Source organism: Aplidium turbinatum, chromosome 12 (assembly GCF_918807975.1).
Source record: "Aplidium turbinatum chromosome 12, kaAplTurb1.1, whole genome shotgun sequence".
Classification (NCBI taxonomy): domain Eukaryota; kingdom Metazoa; phylum Chordata; class Ascidiacea; order Aplousobranchia; family Polyclinidae; genus Aplidium; species Aplidium turbinatum.
This window is the reverse complement of record NC_137483.1, coordinates 921,263-936,770: the sequence shown is the minus strand read 5'-3', so window position 1 is coordinate 936,770 and position 15,508 is coordinate 921,263. Positions and strand designations below refer to the sequence as shown.

The following is a 15,508-nucleotide window of genomic DNA, read 5'->3' as shown; positions in this document are numbered from 1 at the left end:
CGTTCAGCCAGTCAGGATTACACGAACATTATCAATTAACATGTTCTCGTTACTGTTGTTGCTGTTTAGCGTAGCCTACCGGTAGCCTACTTGCTGAAGGTGAATGCGTGATTTTGTTTCTTTCGTTGTGCCGACAACTGCAACACTAAGTTTGGAGGTGTGAAAAGAAGAGGGCAAAATAATGTTTTCCTCAAAGTGAAAGAAAGGATTGAAAGAAATCTGACAGGGATCGGATGTGCAGCTCATATTGTTCACAACTGCCTCCAACATGCTGTGGATAGCCTACTCTCCCTGTATGTGTCGAAAGTCTTGGTGTGAAAATCTATAAATTTTTTCACATTTACACTGTTCGAGTTACTGAGCTGAAAATTTTTTGCGACTTTGTAGATATTGAGTATCAGCGTATCTTGCAACATGGCAATACAAGATTTCTCTCTTTGCTACTAGCTTTGCAAAGAATACTTGAAATGTTTGAGGGATTGAAAAGTTACTGCAACTCCCAAGAAGGTTGTCCAACTCTCATCAAAAGATGCTTCGAAGAACTAACACAAGAGCTCTATTTGAAATTTGTTCATGTGCAGTTGAAATACTTCAACGAGACTATTCTAAAGTTAGAAAAGGAAAACGCTAGTGCCGTAGATGTGGCACATGTTCTGTGAGAGCTAAAGCTAAACTTACTTGAAATGAAAGAAAACAACTTCATCCCATCTGCAGCATTGACTCTCTTAGGCAAGCTAGAAGAAGCAGGCGAAGTAAACGTAAACTTGTTTTACGAAGAAGCAAGATATTTTTACGATAAATGCTTATCGTATCTAGATCTGTATGATGGTTCTTATAAAGATGTGCTTTCTCATCTTTAGATCGACCTAAACAAAGAAATATTCTGGGTGCGAGTGCGTGAGTCTGCGAAAAAGATCAACATGATGTTTGGGAAGCAGGTGATCAACAGCGACTCTCTTTTCGACGCACCAGTAACTTAGGCCTACTAGTGAAACGGCACATGTCTGAACGTTGTAAGGAAGAGAGCTGGCAAAATGCGTCTTTGGAACAAAAGTGGGTGGAGATAAGTTATTCAAAGAATTTGAAAAAAATGCATACGCGTTTCAAACTTTCAAAAGCTGGTAAAGTTCATATTTTGTTTACCCGGAACATCCGCACCCGTTGAAAGAATTTTTTCCATCATGAAGAGCATGTGGTCTGAGAGCAGAAGCAGGATGCTGGAGCAGAACGTGAAAGCCGTTATCAAAAATACTGATTGGTCCTGCTCTGACTTTTAAGAGAATGTAAAATTGAACAATGTCTTTTTGAAGAAGGTGTTATCTACAGAAAGTAGGCTATGATTGGGCGAATAAGTGAATTTGCAAGTGCTTGTACGCAGTGTTGGGTAAATTCAGTGCAATTGGGAGTTACTTATCGACTTGAAAACCGCAGGCTATTTTATTATTCTTTCTTCCTTTTACTTTACAGAAAAGATCTAAATTCGAATTAATTTGTATCGTTAACATCAATTCCTTTTTATTTTTCGAACTGAAACCAATATTTCGACAGAGAATATGCGCATGAACTCTCGATGACAATACGGTCAATGAAGACAGCCGGGATGGCTTTAAATGTAGGCTAGGCCTATGTACTAATAATATGGAAAAATGTAGCCTAAAGTTAAAAAATTACAGCTAAGTGGTCTTGGTCTTTGGAGGCGTTCCGTTTTGAAGTCACAAAAATATGGTAAGCCTACCTATACTGTATTTGACATTGTTTTCCCTTGTGATGGTCAGAAATGAAATTAAACTGAACTGTTTTACTTTCTTTAAGATACTTGGTTTGATTTTGAATCTTTATACTCCGACTGACAAAAGCCTTGATAGTTTATTGCTGGTAGTTTCGTAGGCCTACTTGTAATGGCTTTTGACACACAACTTTTCCGCACTATTAATAAGCGATTAAGAAAAAAAGTTGAAAAACGATCCACCCTATTTCACATGCTTCTAGAAAATGTATGCCAGCTTGGGCCTGGTGCTATACGAGGTTTCTATTGCCTGAGATCTGGTGGAAGTCAATTCCTTTGCCGAAAAACATTTTAACAAATCACATAATAAGTTAAAATATAAAAAAGTAAACATTTGCAAAACTGTAAACGTGTTCAGAATACGACAGTCAAAGAATTTTTCATCGAATAAAGATGCAAACACGATTAGGGGCGCCTCGCGTTTCATGCAACAAATGACAAAGCGCATCACCGCGCCAATCGATCGACTTCTTCTGATGATATCTTGCGGTTTTCTGCATCGACTTTGTTACGTCATAAAGGACCGACAGTTTGGTGACGAGGCAAGGGAAAACTAACACGACAAGTGCACGTCGCGGGTTGGATCCTTTTATGTGTCCAGAACTGCGAGGTATTTTCTTTCGATGATCTTTGGAAGAAGTTTATGTCTAAACATGACAAAAACATGAGTAAGAAATTAATCCAGCCAGTCACTAAGCAGGAGGCACAACATTCTCAGCCACTAAGCAGGAGGCACGCTCTTTCTCATTTAAAAAAACAGTGGGCTGGAGAGTTAATACTACTATTATAAGTAGTAGCACTGTTAATATCTCGTGTTTAACTGTTATTACAAAAAATTTGCAATTTCAATTTGTATGTTGTATATGTTCTAAAAACAGTACAACGGCGCCATGGTCTTGTAATTTCGACAAACTTTTAAACCCTCGATAAGTTGACAAGAAACAGCTTTGGAACAAATCGTAAATCAAAGCGAATTTTGGATCAGCACCAATTATCTGCATTGTCTCCGCGACTGCTGCTCCACTCTTGAGGTCGTTAAAAATAGCAGTTGGGTCAGAGATATAAAACACCTGGCAACACTCCTACTTGACGTACTCTGTTTCAAGCGTTTTGTGTTTATAGTTCTCGTAATCTTTAGTTTCATGTTAACAAAAGTATTTATGGCTTCAGGTTTGTAACCCCCCTTGTACATTAGCACCATCTAGCGACCTGATTGGCAGCAAGAGGAGGATGATGATGGGGAAGATCATCTTGAGGTAGAAGAGATCGGCGAATCCAAACACGGACACAACCAACAGCTGCAGGACTTGGCAGATGGTGAAGAGATGTAACTTTCTCTGCGGTACCTTCCTCACGTAATGGTTGGGAGGATACGAGCTCTACGCGAGTAATTGTGATGTCATAAACCAGTAGTGTCGTGCAAAAAAAGATTCTGTTAGACGAAACTAGTCACAAGGTTTCGTCGCAAATGAAGAATTTCCGTAGAATTAAAAGTAATTAAAATAAAATATTAAAATAAACAAATTAAAAAATTGCCTACAATTGCCGAGGCATCTACGCAAGGACTCACCCCTTCCGTGAAGAGGAGCATCATCCGATCAAACATCTGGTTCCCGATAAATGAAGAGATTCCAATGTAGAGGAACAATCCCTGGAGAAACAAAAATGGAAAATAGAGATAATTTGTCTGGGGAAGATGAAAGATGCGAAGTTTTATGGTTTTGTGGAAGGACGCACAGAGAATGATGGAACGTGAAAGTTGCGACAATCCAAATGGAACCTCTCAATGAAATCTCATGTGAAGACCTTATGACGTTAATCCATGACGTTAATCCAATCAAAAAATAAAGAGCCCAAAATGTAGATACTAAACTCATGATCAACAAACATTTATAGAACTGAAGATGAAGACAGTGTAGTTTTCGAAACGTTTTCTGTTTTCTTTTCAGCTTTCTATTTTTTGATTAGATTAACCAGGTGTTCCGATCATTTTGCTTCCAAGACTCCACGTTCATCCCTGAATGAGAGCTCTAAACTTCTCTGCTCACCTGCAACACTGCAACTGGAACATATTGGAGCACAGGAATGATGAGGAGAGAGAGTCCGATCAAGATGTGGGAGATGATGCCTGTCATCCTCGTCTCCCGGACGTTGACGATCCTGAGAAGATTACGGAAGTGGTGCAATAGCCCACAGTTACAACCAAATATACACAAAGGCAATATTAATCAACTTTATTTAGACTATTAATTTGTTCAAGCAATTCTCTACTATTCTCAAGCATAATAGATCAGCATCCGGTCAATTGAAAGTTTGCCATTAAACATCATCTTCGAAGTATTCATCGTTCAAATCTACAAATATTCCATTCGACACTCAGTGGGTGAATACCGGTAATGACATTTCAACAACAATCGGAAACCCCCCGCTCTGTCAACCTACTCAGTGACCGGACCTGCGTCAGTGGCTCAAAGCCTTTACAAGTAGGCGAAACCACCAGGAATATCACAGAGAAGAGACAGTTTCAATCCCATAATGAATATTGCTTCAAAGTCGGTAATAAACATGTTTGATTGGTATTCTCTGTTTTTAACATTTCATCGTAAATCCAACGTTAAAAAACGTCACTTACTCGTCTTGAACCACTCCGACGTTGGAAACGTGCTGTTCGACATCAGCGAGGGCTTTGACGTGCATGGGGGAGTGGGGGAGAGAGGCGTGGACCCAGGGAAGGGTAAATATGGAGAGGACAATGTTGATGAGGCCCACGACCATCAGGTCCCAATGGTAGGCCGGCCCCTTCTTCAACCTGGGGAGGAATCGTTGGTTAGTCCCTCACATGTTGCACATGGGAGTAACCTGTCTCTTGTGATTGAAACAAAGGCACCAGCTACAACACACGATGCACCATGAACAATGAGCAAACCCCAGAACAATGAGCAAACCCCAGAACAATGAGCAAACCCCAGAACAATGAGCAAACCCCAGAACAATGAGCAAACCCCAGAACAATGAGCAAACCCCAGAACAATGAGCAAACCCCAGAACAATGAGCAAACCCCAGAACAATGAGCAAACCCTAGAACAATGAACAAACCCCAGAACAATGAGCAAACCCCAGAACAATGAGCAAACCCCAGAACAATGAGCAAACCCCAGAACAATGAGCAAACCCCAGAACAATGAGCAAACCCCAGAACAATGAGCAAACCCCACAAGTTGAAAGCGGACATTATCATTCTTCTCACAGGCGATCCATACGTGCTTGCGTCATTATTGCGTCACTCATGTACATCATGACGTGCTGATGAGTGCCAGAATCGTACGCAATAAGGTAGATGACGTCATTTATTGCCGACAAGTTATAAACTACACGCAACAATGAAGTTATACTAAGGCAATAAAGCCACTTCGTAAACATTACTTTTGCAGCATTTTTGTCTTTTAACCCCGAATTCTTTGCATTGATTTAATTTTGTTTCAACTACGATTTGGGCCAAAAAATGTTTCGAACAGTCCTGACTGCAGCATTGGAAATTCATAATGTTCACCCACTTGTTCTGAGGGGAGTTGACCAAGGCGGCCGATACGTTCTGGTCGACAAAGAAAAGGCAGCTGAGGCATAATCCAAGCCCCAGCGCTCCCACATGGGCGAGAGGGGACAGGGCAGCAACATCGGGAATAGTAAAAAGATTCCTCCCAGGGACGTACTTGAACCTTTCCACTGAAAACAAAGAGTTATGTGACCTCACGAATCGTTCAAACTGGCCCCTGCTGGGTGTGGCTGGCATTATCACGTTATTGTTGAGAAAACAACAAAACGAAATTAAATTTATTGCAAAAAGAACTGATTTAAAAACAAAATTATTGGGAATGCTCAATCTGAGTTAACAAAATGGGGCTAAAGTTCAAATTTTGATTTGAAGCCAGTGTAGTTTTGTCATCTTCACTGAAGATGAAACCAGTTTAGTTTTCGCATTTTCAACTTTTTTCTGAGACAAAAGTCATGTCACAAGATTGCTTGGAAGAACGCACGTGGGATGGCAAGGAACAAGTAGGATCCGCAAAATGAGAGGGCGATGACGGCGATCGGGAGGGCGTAGTCGGCCAGTATTTCACGCTTCGTTGCCGACAGGAATTGTCTGCGAAAACGTCATAATGAATAGTAACGAATTGTCATTGACAAAATGGGTGGAAAGTGGTATCCCAGATGTGAAGGCGAACATTGTCATTTGAAAGCCCCGATAGCTCATTTGGTTAGCGCGTGACTTCTGGAACGAAGACGCTTCAAGATCAAGCTGCGCTGGTTCGACTCTCGGGGTGTGCGTTTGAGCAACGCATTCTAAGGACTGCTTTCCATTCAGCGGCATCTAATGGATGGAATAATTACCCAGCAACAACACTTTAACAATCGGAAAGCTTCACTCTGTCAACCTCGGAAACTTGCCCTGCGTCAAGAGCCTCTACAACAGCGTTTTTTAACCTTTTCTGACTCTAGCACCTCTGCAAACAGGCCTGAACAGTCTAGCACCCCCTAACTATCGTTGATATACGACTACTACAGACTACAGTGCCGACCAAAAGTTTAGCAGAGACCGAAATTTTGACATGCCTTCAGATTGCTGGCGATATATTTTGTAATGAAGTCTCTTGTTGTTTAACAAACTGTGCAGTTTTTTTAACAAAGTTGATTTAGGATTTGGTATTTGACTTTCATTCACCAACAGAAATTCAATTATAACCATACAATCAACTCTCAACAACAGCACAGTTTGTTAGGAGACAAAAAAATACAAAATATACCGCCAGTGATAAAAAAGCATGTCAAAATTTCGGCACCGCCATTAAACTTTGGCCTGCACTATTGAAAGGGAAGCGATGTACAAATTAATCATTTTGTTTATTCTTCAAAACTACTGTCGTCATTGGCTCATTGGTGATAAAAGAAATAGAAAAACCCGAAAATAGTGAAAGAACATGGAGAAACTTAAGCATACTTATTACTTAAGTTATCCAGTTGGGTAACTAGTTACACATGTAGCCCCTGATGTAGCCTATCAATGCGATTTCTGTTGTTGCTGATGTGTGACCAATTTCTTTATTCGAGGCTTCGTGTTGGTCAAAGCCACTCTCATACCGTAGAGCAACCCACGTTGAAGGCGGTTCCGGCCAATGGTTTTGATTTGGAGCATGGTGGAGAACGCCTTTTCACACAGGTAGGTAATCGGAAATGGAACGATCAATTCTAATGCTGCTCGTGCCAATGCAGGATATGCTGTCAACTGATCACACCAGAAATCAGCAAGCGGAAGTTGACGAAATTTTGTCCGACAGCTCTGATTCATCTGCATGTCAATCAGCTCCTTCTTTAGTTTATTATCATCACTCATGTCTGCCAAGAAGGGCTGCTGTATCCACTGTGGATGTAAGTGATTTATGGGAACGTATTTTGCCATGGTGGTTTCTGGAAGCGAGAGGTGAGCAACAATATTACAACAAAGCACCCACCAGGTAAGTTTGCATAAACTACTCAGGATCAATTTGCCTACTTGACTGGAAGATGACTACAATAACAGCAAATCATGTAGGCTATTTCGAAACAGCAATCATTGATATGACAACTGCTGATACTGGCAGTAAGACGAAAAAAGCAGAAAAGTAAAATGGCATTTTTTTGATATTATACTGCATGCATTTAGCACCCCCCACAGTCTTTTCCAGCACCCCCGGTTAAGGAACGCTGCTGTACAAGTAGGTGCGAAACTACCAGGATTAAGCTCTGCAAGAAGCTTTCCAAGTCCGAGGATAAAGATTCAATCAATCAATCAAGTAGCCGCCAATTTAATCAAAGTCTGAAATTATCTCCGAAAAATCATCGCATTGAATAAAGCCTACGTCACAAAGCATCGATGACGAAGACGCGGCTTCAGACTTTGTTTCATCAAAAAAAGCCGCCATTGATTTGTTGCTTCAACAAGAAACACTAGCCCTGAGGTTCTAAGCATCAGCATGGAAACGTGACGTCATACATTACGTCATATTTCATCGGATGTCGTCATCTTGAGGCGGATGTTGTCATCTCTTATGTATCTCTTATGTATCATCGGATGTCGTCATCTCTTATGTAAATATATTATAATATTCATCTTACGATTCGTCGAATCTGAGAAGTGTGATTCCCAACCAGAGCGTTCCCAGCATAAGGAAGAGAAACAGAATGGAATTCTCCGGGCGGTAGCAAAAGTCCTCGGTCAGACAACCAGTTGGTAGCGCACTTGTGTTGGTCGAGCTGTTGAGGCCGACTGAAAGTGCAAGCCACGTCATAATCACGACGCGATTCTACAAGCGCGATATTGTTTGTGCAAGTTTTTTCAGACAAATTATTTCGCGAAATGTTTCCATTTACTTTAGTCAAGAATGCCGACACCAGATTATGATGCAGACCATGAACAATTCTTGAGACCAAAATGCATCACCCCACCCAGCCGCTTACCCATTCCATTACCTAATCAATCCACCCACATACCACTTTGCCCACCCCCTGTATAACTCCATACTGCGGCTGTATCACTCCACTCACCCCCACATCAGCCAACCAAGCCCGGTGTAACGGAACAATCCAGGAGAAGGAAAGCTACAAGTTTCAACTGGAATTTCAAATAACGAAGGTTCCAGGACCAACCATCGGTGCTGGATCAAGTCGCGACAACTGACGTCATTTATAAAGGATAACACAGGCACAAGAACTCACCTGCGGTGGAATTGATTTGCCCGGTGTGGTAATTCTTCTGAAAATCTAGACAAGCAAGAAAATGATACGAAATAAACGAAGCATCAATGTCTCATTAAAACAACCAATGTGAACCAAAAACACAGTATATTAATTACGCAAAGTGGCACTAGATCCCCATTGCATGGTCGCAGGGCGACTCCCAATGGGCAATCTTTAATCTTTATCCTTGGACGGACAAATCTGATAAGCAATTCCTTGCAGTATCGCATGCTTGTAGAGGTCTTTGCCACATGGCTGGTTACTAAGATTGACTGAGTGGAGTTTCTGATATTGTTGAAGTGTTATTACCGGGGAATTATTCCATCTACTAGGTGCCGCTAAATGGAAATCAATCTTTAGAATGCGTTGCTTAAGCGCACACTTCAAGAGTCGAACCAGCGCCGCGTGTTCTTGAGTCGGGCGCGTAGCCACTGAGCTAAACAGGGCAGACCACTACTCACTGGCTATCGTCGCCTTGATGGCATCCGCGGTGTAAGCGAGCGCGATAAAGAATCCGAATATCTCCTCTGTGGATCTGAAAGACAAAGATGGGAATCAGTAACAAAAGGAGCGAGATTCGTCATCAGTAGATGGGCCAACCTCCGATCAAGTGAAACAAAAGGTTAATGTCCGTAAGCAATGTTTGTATCGATGCACCTTTAAATAGAACTGTGTTTGAAACCAGGTCAAATCATAAGCAGACAAAAACCTTCAACCTGAACGTAAGCGAGCTTGTAATCTAACTCGCACACAGCTTGTAAACTAACTCGCACACAGCTTGTAAACTAACTTCCACACAGTTTGTAAACTAACTCGCACACAGCTTCTAAACTAACTCGCACACAGCTTGTGAACTAACTCGCACACAGCTTGTAAACTAACTTCCACACAGTTTGTAAACTAACTCGCACACAGCTTCTAAACTAACTCGCACACAGCTTGTGAACTAACTCGCACACAGCTTCTAAACTAACTCGCACACAGCTTGTAAACTAACTTCCACACAGTTTGTAAACTAACTCGCACACAGCTTCTAAACTAACTCGCACACAGCTTGTGAACTAACTCGCACACAGCTTCTAAACTAACTCGCACACAGCTTCTAAACTAACTCGCACACAGCTTGTAAACTAACTCGCACACAGCTTGTAAACTAACTTCCACACAGTTTGTAAACTAACTCGCACACAGCTTCTAAACTAACTCGCACACAGCTTGTGAACTAACTCGCACACAGCTTCTAAACTAACTCGCACACAGCTTGTAAACTAACTCGCACACAGCTTCTAAACTGACTCGCACACAGCTTGTGAACTAACTCGCACACAGCTTCTAAACTAACTCGCACACAGCTTGTGAACTAACTCGCACACAGCTTCTAAACTAACTCGCACACAGCTTGTAAACTAACTCGCACACAGCTTCTAAACTGACTCGCACACAGTTTCTAAACTAACTCGCACACAGCTTGTAAACTAACTCGCACACAGCTTATAAACTAACTCGCACACAGCTTATAAACTAACTCGCACACAGCTTGTAAACTAACTCACACACAGCTTGAAAACTAACTCGCACACACGGTTGCCAGGTTTGGTCTAAAATTCGGACAGAAAATGAAAAATTCGGCAAACTGTAAAGGCAGGAATTTATACGAGTTTTTTTTCACTACATGTCATAAATATAAACTCTGTGTATAAAATCAAATTGTCGATTTCTGTCCAAATATCAGCCACCTGGCAGCGGTGTTTGTTCATGGAAACTTAATGATCACCTTCTAGTGGGGTAGGAGGTTGCAACTGCCGCCTGGGGGGATCCGCTTCGATAAAAACATAAATTAACTCGGCCCACGAAAAAGAAGACCATTGTGAAAGTGTCAGCATATCACTTCAGAAGCGGATCAAAGTCGAAGTGTGGATGCTGATTCTACCAGCAGCCGATGACGTCAATGACGATGGAAAAATAAACTTTTGTTGTGGATGTTGTAAAGTAGTTCACGTTTCGGTGCGATCTCTGCAAGCTTCCTTATTTCTACGATTGTAATGTCATACTCAGGTTTCGCGCATGCGCGTTCTCACCTCGAAGAATACTTCATCAGCTTGCTGAGGTTGAAGAGGGATTCCAGGATCAGGAAGATGCTGTTCCACAATCCGGTCATCGTGTACATCGCGCGGAAGTCGAGATCAAAAGTGGTGCTTACAATCATGATCGCTACAAAGAAATGACGGAAGTGCTTACGTCACAGTGAACAGCATTGTTGCAACACAAGCGTTGAACGTCACTTCCGCCAATATATCCATATTCTCGTATCACTAAATAAATCCACAACCGAGACTGCAGGAGCAAAAGTAAATAAAAAATTCTGTTTGTTTTACAAGAAACAAGCTTGCTCATGAGCTAGTTATTCTTCCACCACTACTTCCGATGGGCCAGGGTTCGATTTCTGATAAAGTTAAAATCAAAACTTCCCCTCTTAAAACGTTGATTCTGTTCTATCTTGTCCATGGTACATGGAGGATGGCAAGTGAACGAAGTGGACACGGCCGCAGCAATGGTACAAAACAACAACCCACAGAGACATCACAAAGATGTTGTCACCTTTAACATAGAGCGCCAGGGGAGCGGTGGTTAGAAGGATCAGCATTGGTTGGCCGCTTATCAAAGCGAATGTCAATCCACCAATCATTTGCGAGATAATGCATGACGTCACATCTGAAACAAGCAGAATATTCCGATGAACGATCGGAATCTTTGGAAACGCGAAATCTTCCAAATTATTTTCCCAACCACATGAAATAATGAGGAAGTGCCCTAACATAAAAAGTTACCATTTTACATCGTTTTTACGTTTAACGACGTTGAAACAATGTAAAAAGTAGCTTTTATTAGATGACGTTCAAACATACTCTTGTTAGATTAATCTGAAAAACGTTCACTATCAATCTGTGAGATGGAAGTTTCCAGGGGTTTCCCAAAGAAAACCAATGAAGACGTGCGTTTCTTCCGCCTCACATTTTCAATTGATTGATTGAATTTGGTTGACTCACACAAAAATTGATTGCTAGATTGAATTCCAAGACGCGGTCGGCAGCCCGCGGTATTTGTTAAATGCAAGAATATTTCAGAATCCGACTCGACGCCAGTGAAGCGAATCGCGTGACGTCAGAGAGAAAGCTCTCGGGCGCTACAAAGATAATAAATTTGAGCCGCCAGTTTGACCCAGCAATGCCAGCAATACCCACCGATGACTCCATCCGTGCTCTTCTCGTAGAGCGTCCCAAACGCGATGGCAGGGAGGAGACAGACAAAGTAGAGGAAGAAGACAGTCGCCACCAGCTTGTGGATAGTATTCTTCCCGACAAATCCTGTCAATTTCGGATGTCAGCGAAACGTGTACCACAGTGTGTTTACTCACCCAAACAGAAAATCAGTCGCTTTTTAAATGGATTTAACGTCCGCACATGTTGAATCATGTAAAAAGTGACTGATTTTCTGCCTGAAAAAAAAAGGTTGTCGGACCACTCGGCATGCGACAACTCAGCCAATACACTTCAACTACTGTCCAAGTCAACAAATGAGATATTCATCTAACATCGGACTTGCTTGGTCACCACTTGCTACACTAATTTTGCTAACTTGTGACATGCCAAGTTTCAGCAGTTTCATGATTTGCCAACTACAGCCACTTGCTGAAGTGTTGCTAGCTCAGTTGTCACTTGCTTAACTGCCATTTGCTCAGTTCACAACTGCTTAGTTGCAAATGCTCGTGGTCCAACACTTTCTACAAACGATCTAATAAAATTTTGAATGTTTGGAAATTTTTACTGAACAATATGAAGCCATTCGAATCCTCATTTAACTGAATTCATCTCGTTATTGTGGAAAGATTATTATTGTTTCCATGCAATTATGATGCCATACCGTCTCTGTAATCCGACCAATAATGCGGAAGTCGCCGCTTGATGTCGTCGTACACTCCCATACCGATTTGCCAGAAGGAATAATCCTGGGACAACATATTGAGTGAATCAAGCAAAGCAAAGATTTTTCAAACTTACAAACATACGCCAAGTGGTTGAAGATTTAGATTAAGGGAGAGGGAAAACACAGAAGCCAATCTTCGTCCTCTAATCATGTGCTTAAGTGTGTTGTCGATACACAGCTTTCGATGGGTGTCGAACTGAGAACCTCCCAACGTTGAATCACACGCAACAGACAACAACGCATCGTGGTGAGTTGAATGGAACTTATTCAGAGATCATGAGTTTGATTCTCAGCCAACTTACAACGAATTCATCGTCCAGGTTTGCATCTCCTTCTTCCTCGGCTGCATCCATGGCGAGCTTCTTGTACTTGGAGCTCTGAAGGATGAGGACATCTTTGAAAGCTTCCTCCGTTCTTGCGATGGTGAGGTTGTGTCTGAAGGAAGAGTTGAGCATCATTGATGAGAAAGTCCTCCCAATCTCCATCGCGTTCTTTGTGAATTTCTGGAAAACGAAGTTTATCAATCAAGTTGTTATCTTTTGGGTGACACACAATGAGCGAAGCTTCCATTGTCTCAAGGCCATCAATATCTACCGTCGTTTTATCGGGATGATCGCGTTGTCAATCTCCAGTGATGTCATTTTAATAAACAAACAAGCGATGACACTGCAACTAAGGACCCTGCTTTTGATGGAAACTCCCCTAACCCATAGACCTACCTCTTTTCTGGGGGCGACCACAGCGATGATAAACATGACTTCTTCGCACTTGTAGCCAAGATTAAGGGGGTTACGCAACCGGGCTATTCCCACGTGACTCCGCTTCAAGGTGGGCAGGGAGCACCTGTCACAGTGACGTTATGTAAATACGCGGCAATTATGACATCAAACCTCGAGAAAATTTCATTTCCAGGCAACAAATCAGTCTTTGTTTACATTTATCAACGTCTGCAGACGTTACATCAATTTTATAAACGACTGATTGTTGTCTGGGTTATGACGTATGCGATGACGTTATGAGCATGCTAAACTTGTTTTTTCTTGTTAGAAACAATAAAATGCGCAAACAAGCAACAGAAAAGTGAACATATTGGAACTGTGCGAACGATTGAAGTTGAGTTGGACTGACAAAGCGGTTGGACTTACAAAGCGGTTGGGCTTACAAAGCGGTTGGACTTACAAAGCGGTTGGGCTTACAAAGCGGTGATCGTTGGACTTACAAAGCGGTGATCCACGTCCCCTCATAGTTGGCCCCTTCCGGCTTGTAGCGGACTCCTTGGATCGTCTCCTTCAAGTGGTCCACAGATGCAACTGGAACCAAGCACCGCAATTGTTAACATTGGAGTCTGGAGTCCCATCCAGTAAGGTAATCCACAGACACAACATAATCCAAGATAGTAGATTTCGGTTATTTGGTTTGATAAACTTATCGCTAGCAGAAAGTGACGTAGATGAGATGACGTTGCTGGTTGGTCTCAAACGTCAGAGTGTTTCTCAACAATATGAAAGTATGGTAACCCCGAAAAAAGATAACTACCAAGCTCAAATAGGTATTGGCGAGTGTGGCAAAAAATTAAAAATTGATTTATAAATCCAGTGGTCTGTTGTTCGATTCCCCGTCTCATCGTGTTCTTGGGCAGATCACCACGGGTCGCACCTCGACTGCCACCCCCCAACTAAAGGTTTATTATGTTAAATAAGTTGAGCGCGCGCACTTGTGTCCTCATGCTGTTGCTGGAAGGTGAAGAAGGTCTTCATGGATGCTGGAGTGATCTTTTCATCAGGTTCCAGATCTTTTTGAAGTTTCAAGATGAGATCTTCGAAGATGAGATTGAGACCTAAAGGAATGAACATCATGTGAGTAGGAGGATGTTGCACCAGATGAGGCTTATTGGCTCCTAAAGATTTCTTATTGAGACCAAACGGCACATCCACGTTCAATAGGAGCGCACTTACCTCCTAGAGCAGTGGTTCCCAAGCTGAGGGCCACGGACCACAAAGGGTCCGTTACAAAGTTTAATTACGGGGTTCAAGCAATGAGTTGATTTTAGGAAAAGTTTAGAAAAAAATATTAGAAAAAAATTCCAGCACTAAATGTCACTTAATATAGCCCAGTGTTGGGGGTTACAAATAGCGTTTTAAAGGTTTGGTCAATAACATGGCTGCTTTCCGCCGAAACGAACCAACACCTGTTGATCGCCAGCAATTAGTTTCAACTTTATGTAGAATCTGTAGATCATCTATTTGGTTTCGTTTTTCAAAGATTATTTTGGTTTGTAATTGTCTTGTGACATTCCCCTCCCATCTGCACCAAGAAAACAATTTCATCTTAATGGTGAAACGTAAATAAAAAAGTGTGAACGTCATAATCAAGCATTGTGACGGCTTCACTGCTTTGCTGCGTGCAATTCATCAACAGACCCCGACTCCATTATGAAACGTTTATTGCCAAATAATTAAAACCATTTTAATCAAGATGGTGACGTCACAATCTCTTTATTCTATAAGCTTCCCGATTGACCAATGAAAGTGCAGTCAGCTGATCAGCTGATCGGAGGCTTTCAAGCTAATTGCAGGATCAGCAGTTACTTAGAGAGGAAACAATTTACTCGAAAGTTGAAATGAGTTGCAAAGTTGTAAAGCTCTAACTGGAAACTTGTGGAAGGGGCTTTGCTACTTCGCCAACACAAAAATCAACTTGTTTTACCTAAAAAACTTATTTAGATAAAACTGACAACAATAAAATTTGACTATTTTTATGTCACATTCCAAAACTGTTAACTATGATGTCACATCGCACTTGTGTGTGAGCAGTCAAGCAGAACGGCAGGGGACACAAGAAACTTTTCCAAGTCCCGACTGGCTCTGATCTCGTCCTTGAAGTCTTTGACGGGGAGTGTCTGTGAAAGGCAATGCATCGTTGTGACGTATCACTGCTGGTGACGTCACAATGCATGACATCATGCC

General features: G+C 41.8%; 1 protein-coding gene across 3 annotated transcripts in view; it reads right to left on the bottom strand.

Annotated features, from left to right (window-relative positions):
* Positions 1-1,545: 1,545 nt before the first annotated feature.
* Positions 1,546-15,508, bottom strand: part of LOC145780767 (solute carrier family 4 member 11-like) — a 41,042-nt gene continuing 27,079 nt past the window's right edge. For 2 of the 3 annotated variants that reach the window (XM_082592395.1, XM_082592396.1), the window contains 19 exons: positions 15,342-15,441; positions 14,257-14,379; positions 13,762-13,852; positions 13,262-13,385; positions 12,845-13,045; positions 12,480-12,564; positions 11,801-11,923; positions 11,157-11,270; positions 10,637-10,769; positions 9,020-9,093; positions 8,538-8,582; positions 7,938-8,088; positions 5,822-5,928; positions 5,342-5,510; positions 4,419-4,595; positions 3,835-3,946; positions 3,357-3,437; positions 2,996-3,165; positions 1,546-2,433 (listed from right to left, as the gene is read on the bottom strand). In XM_082592395.1, coding sequence (XP_082448521.1) covers positions 2,376-2,433; positions 2,996-3,165; positions 3,357-3,437; positions 3,835-3,946; positions 4,419-4,595; positions 5,342-5,510; positions 5,822-5,928; positions 7,938-8,088; positions 8,538-8,582; positions 9,020-9,093; positions 10,637-10,769; positions 11,157-11,270; positions 11,801-11,923; positions 12,480-12,564; positions 12,845-13,045; positions 13,262-13,385; positions 13,762-13,852; positions 14,257-14,379; positions 15,342-15,441 — 2,238 coding nt within the window. In that variant the 3' untranslated portion in view covers positions 1,546-2,375. Of the gene's footprint in view, positions 2,434-2,995; positions 3,166-3,356; positions 3,438-3,834; positions 3,947-4,418; positions 4,596-5,341; positions 5,511-5,821; positions 5,929-7,937; positions 8,089-8,537; positions 8,583-9,019; positions 9,094-10,636; positions 10,770-11,156; positions 11,271-11,800; positions 11,924-12,479; positions 12,565-12,844; positions 13,046-13,261; positions 13,386-13,761; positions 13,853-14,256; positions 14,380-15,341; positions 15,460-15,508 lie in introns of those variants that run through there. The other variant, XM_082592397.1, reaches the window with a different exon arrangement.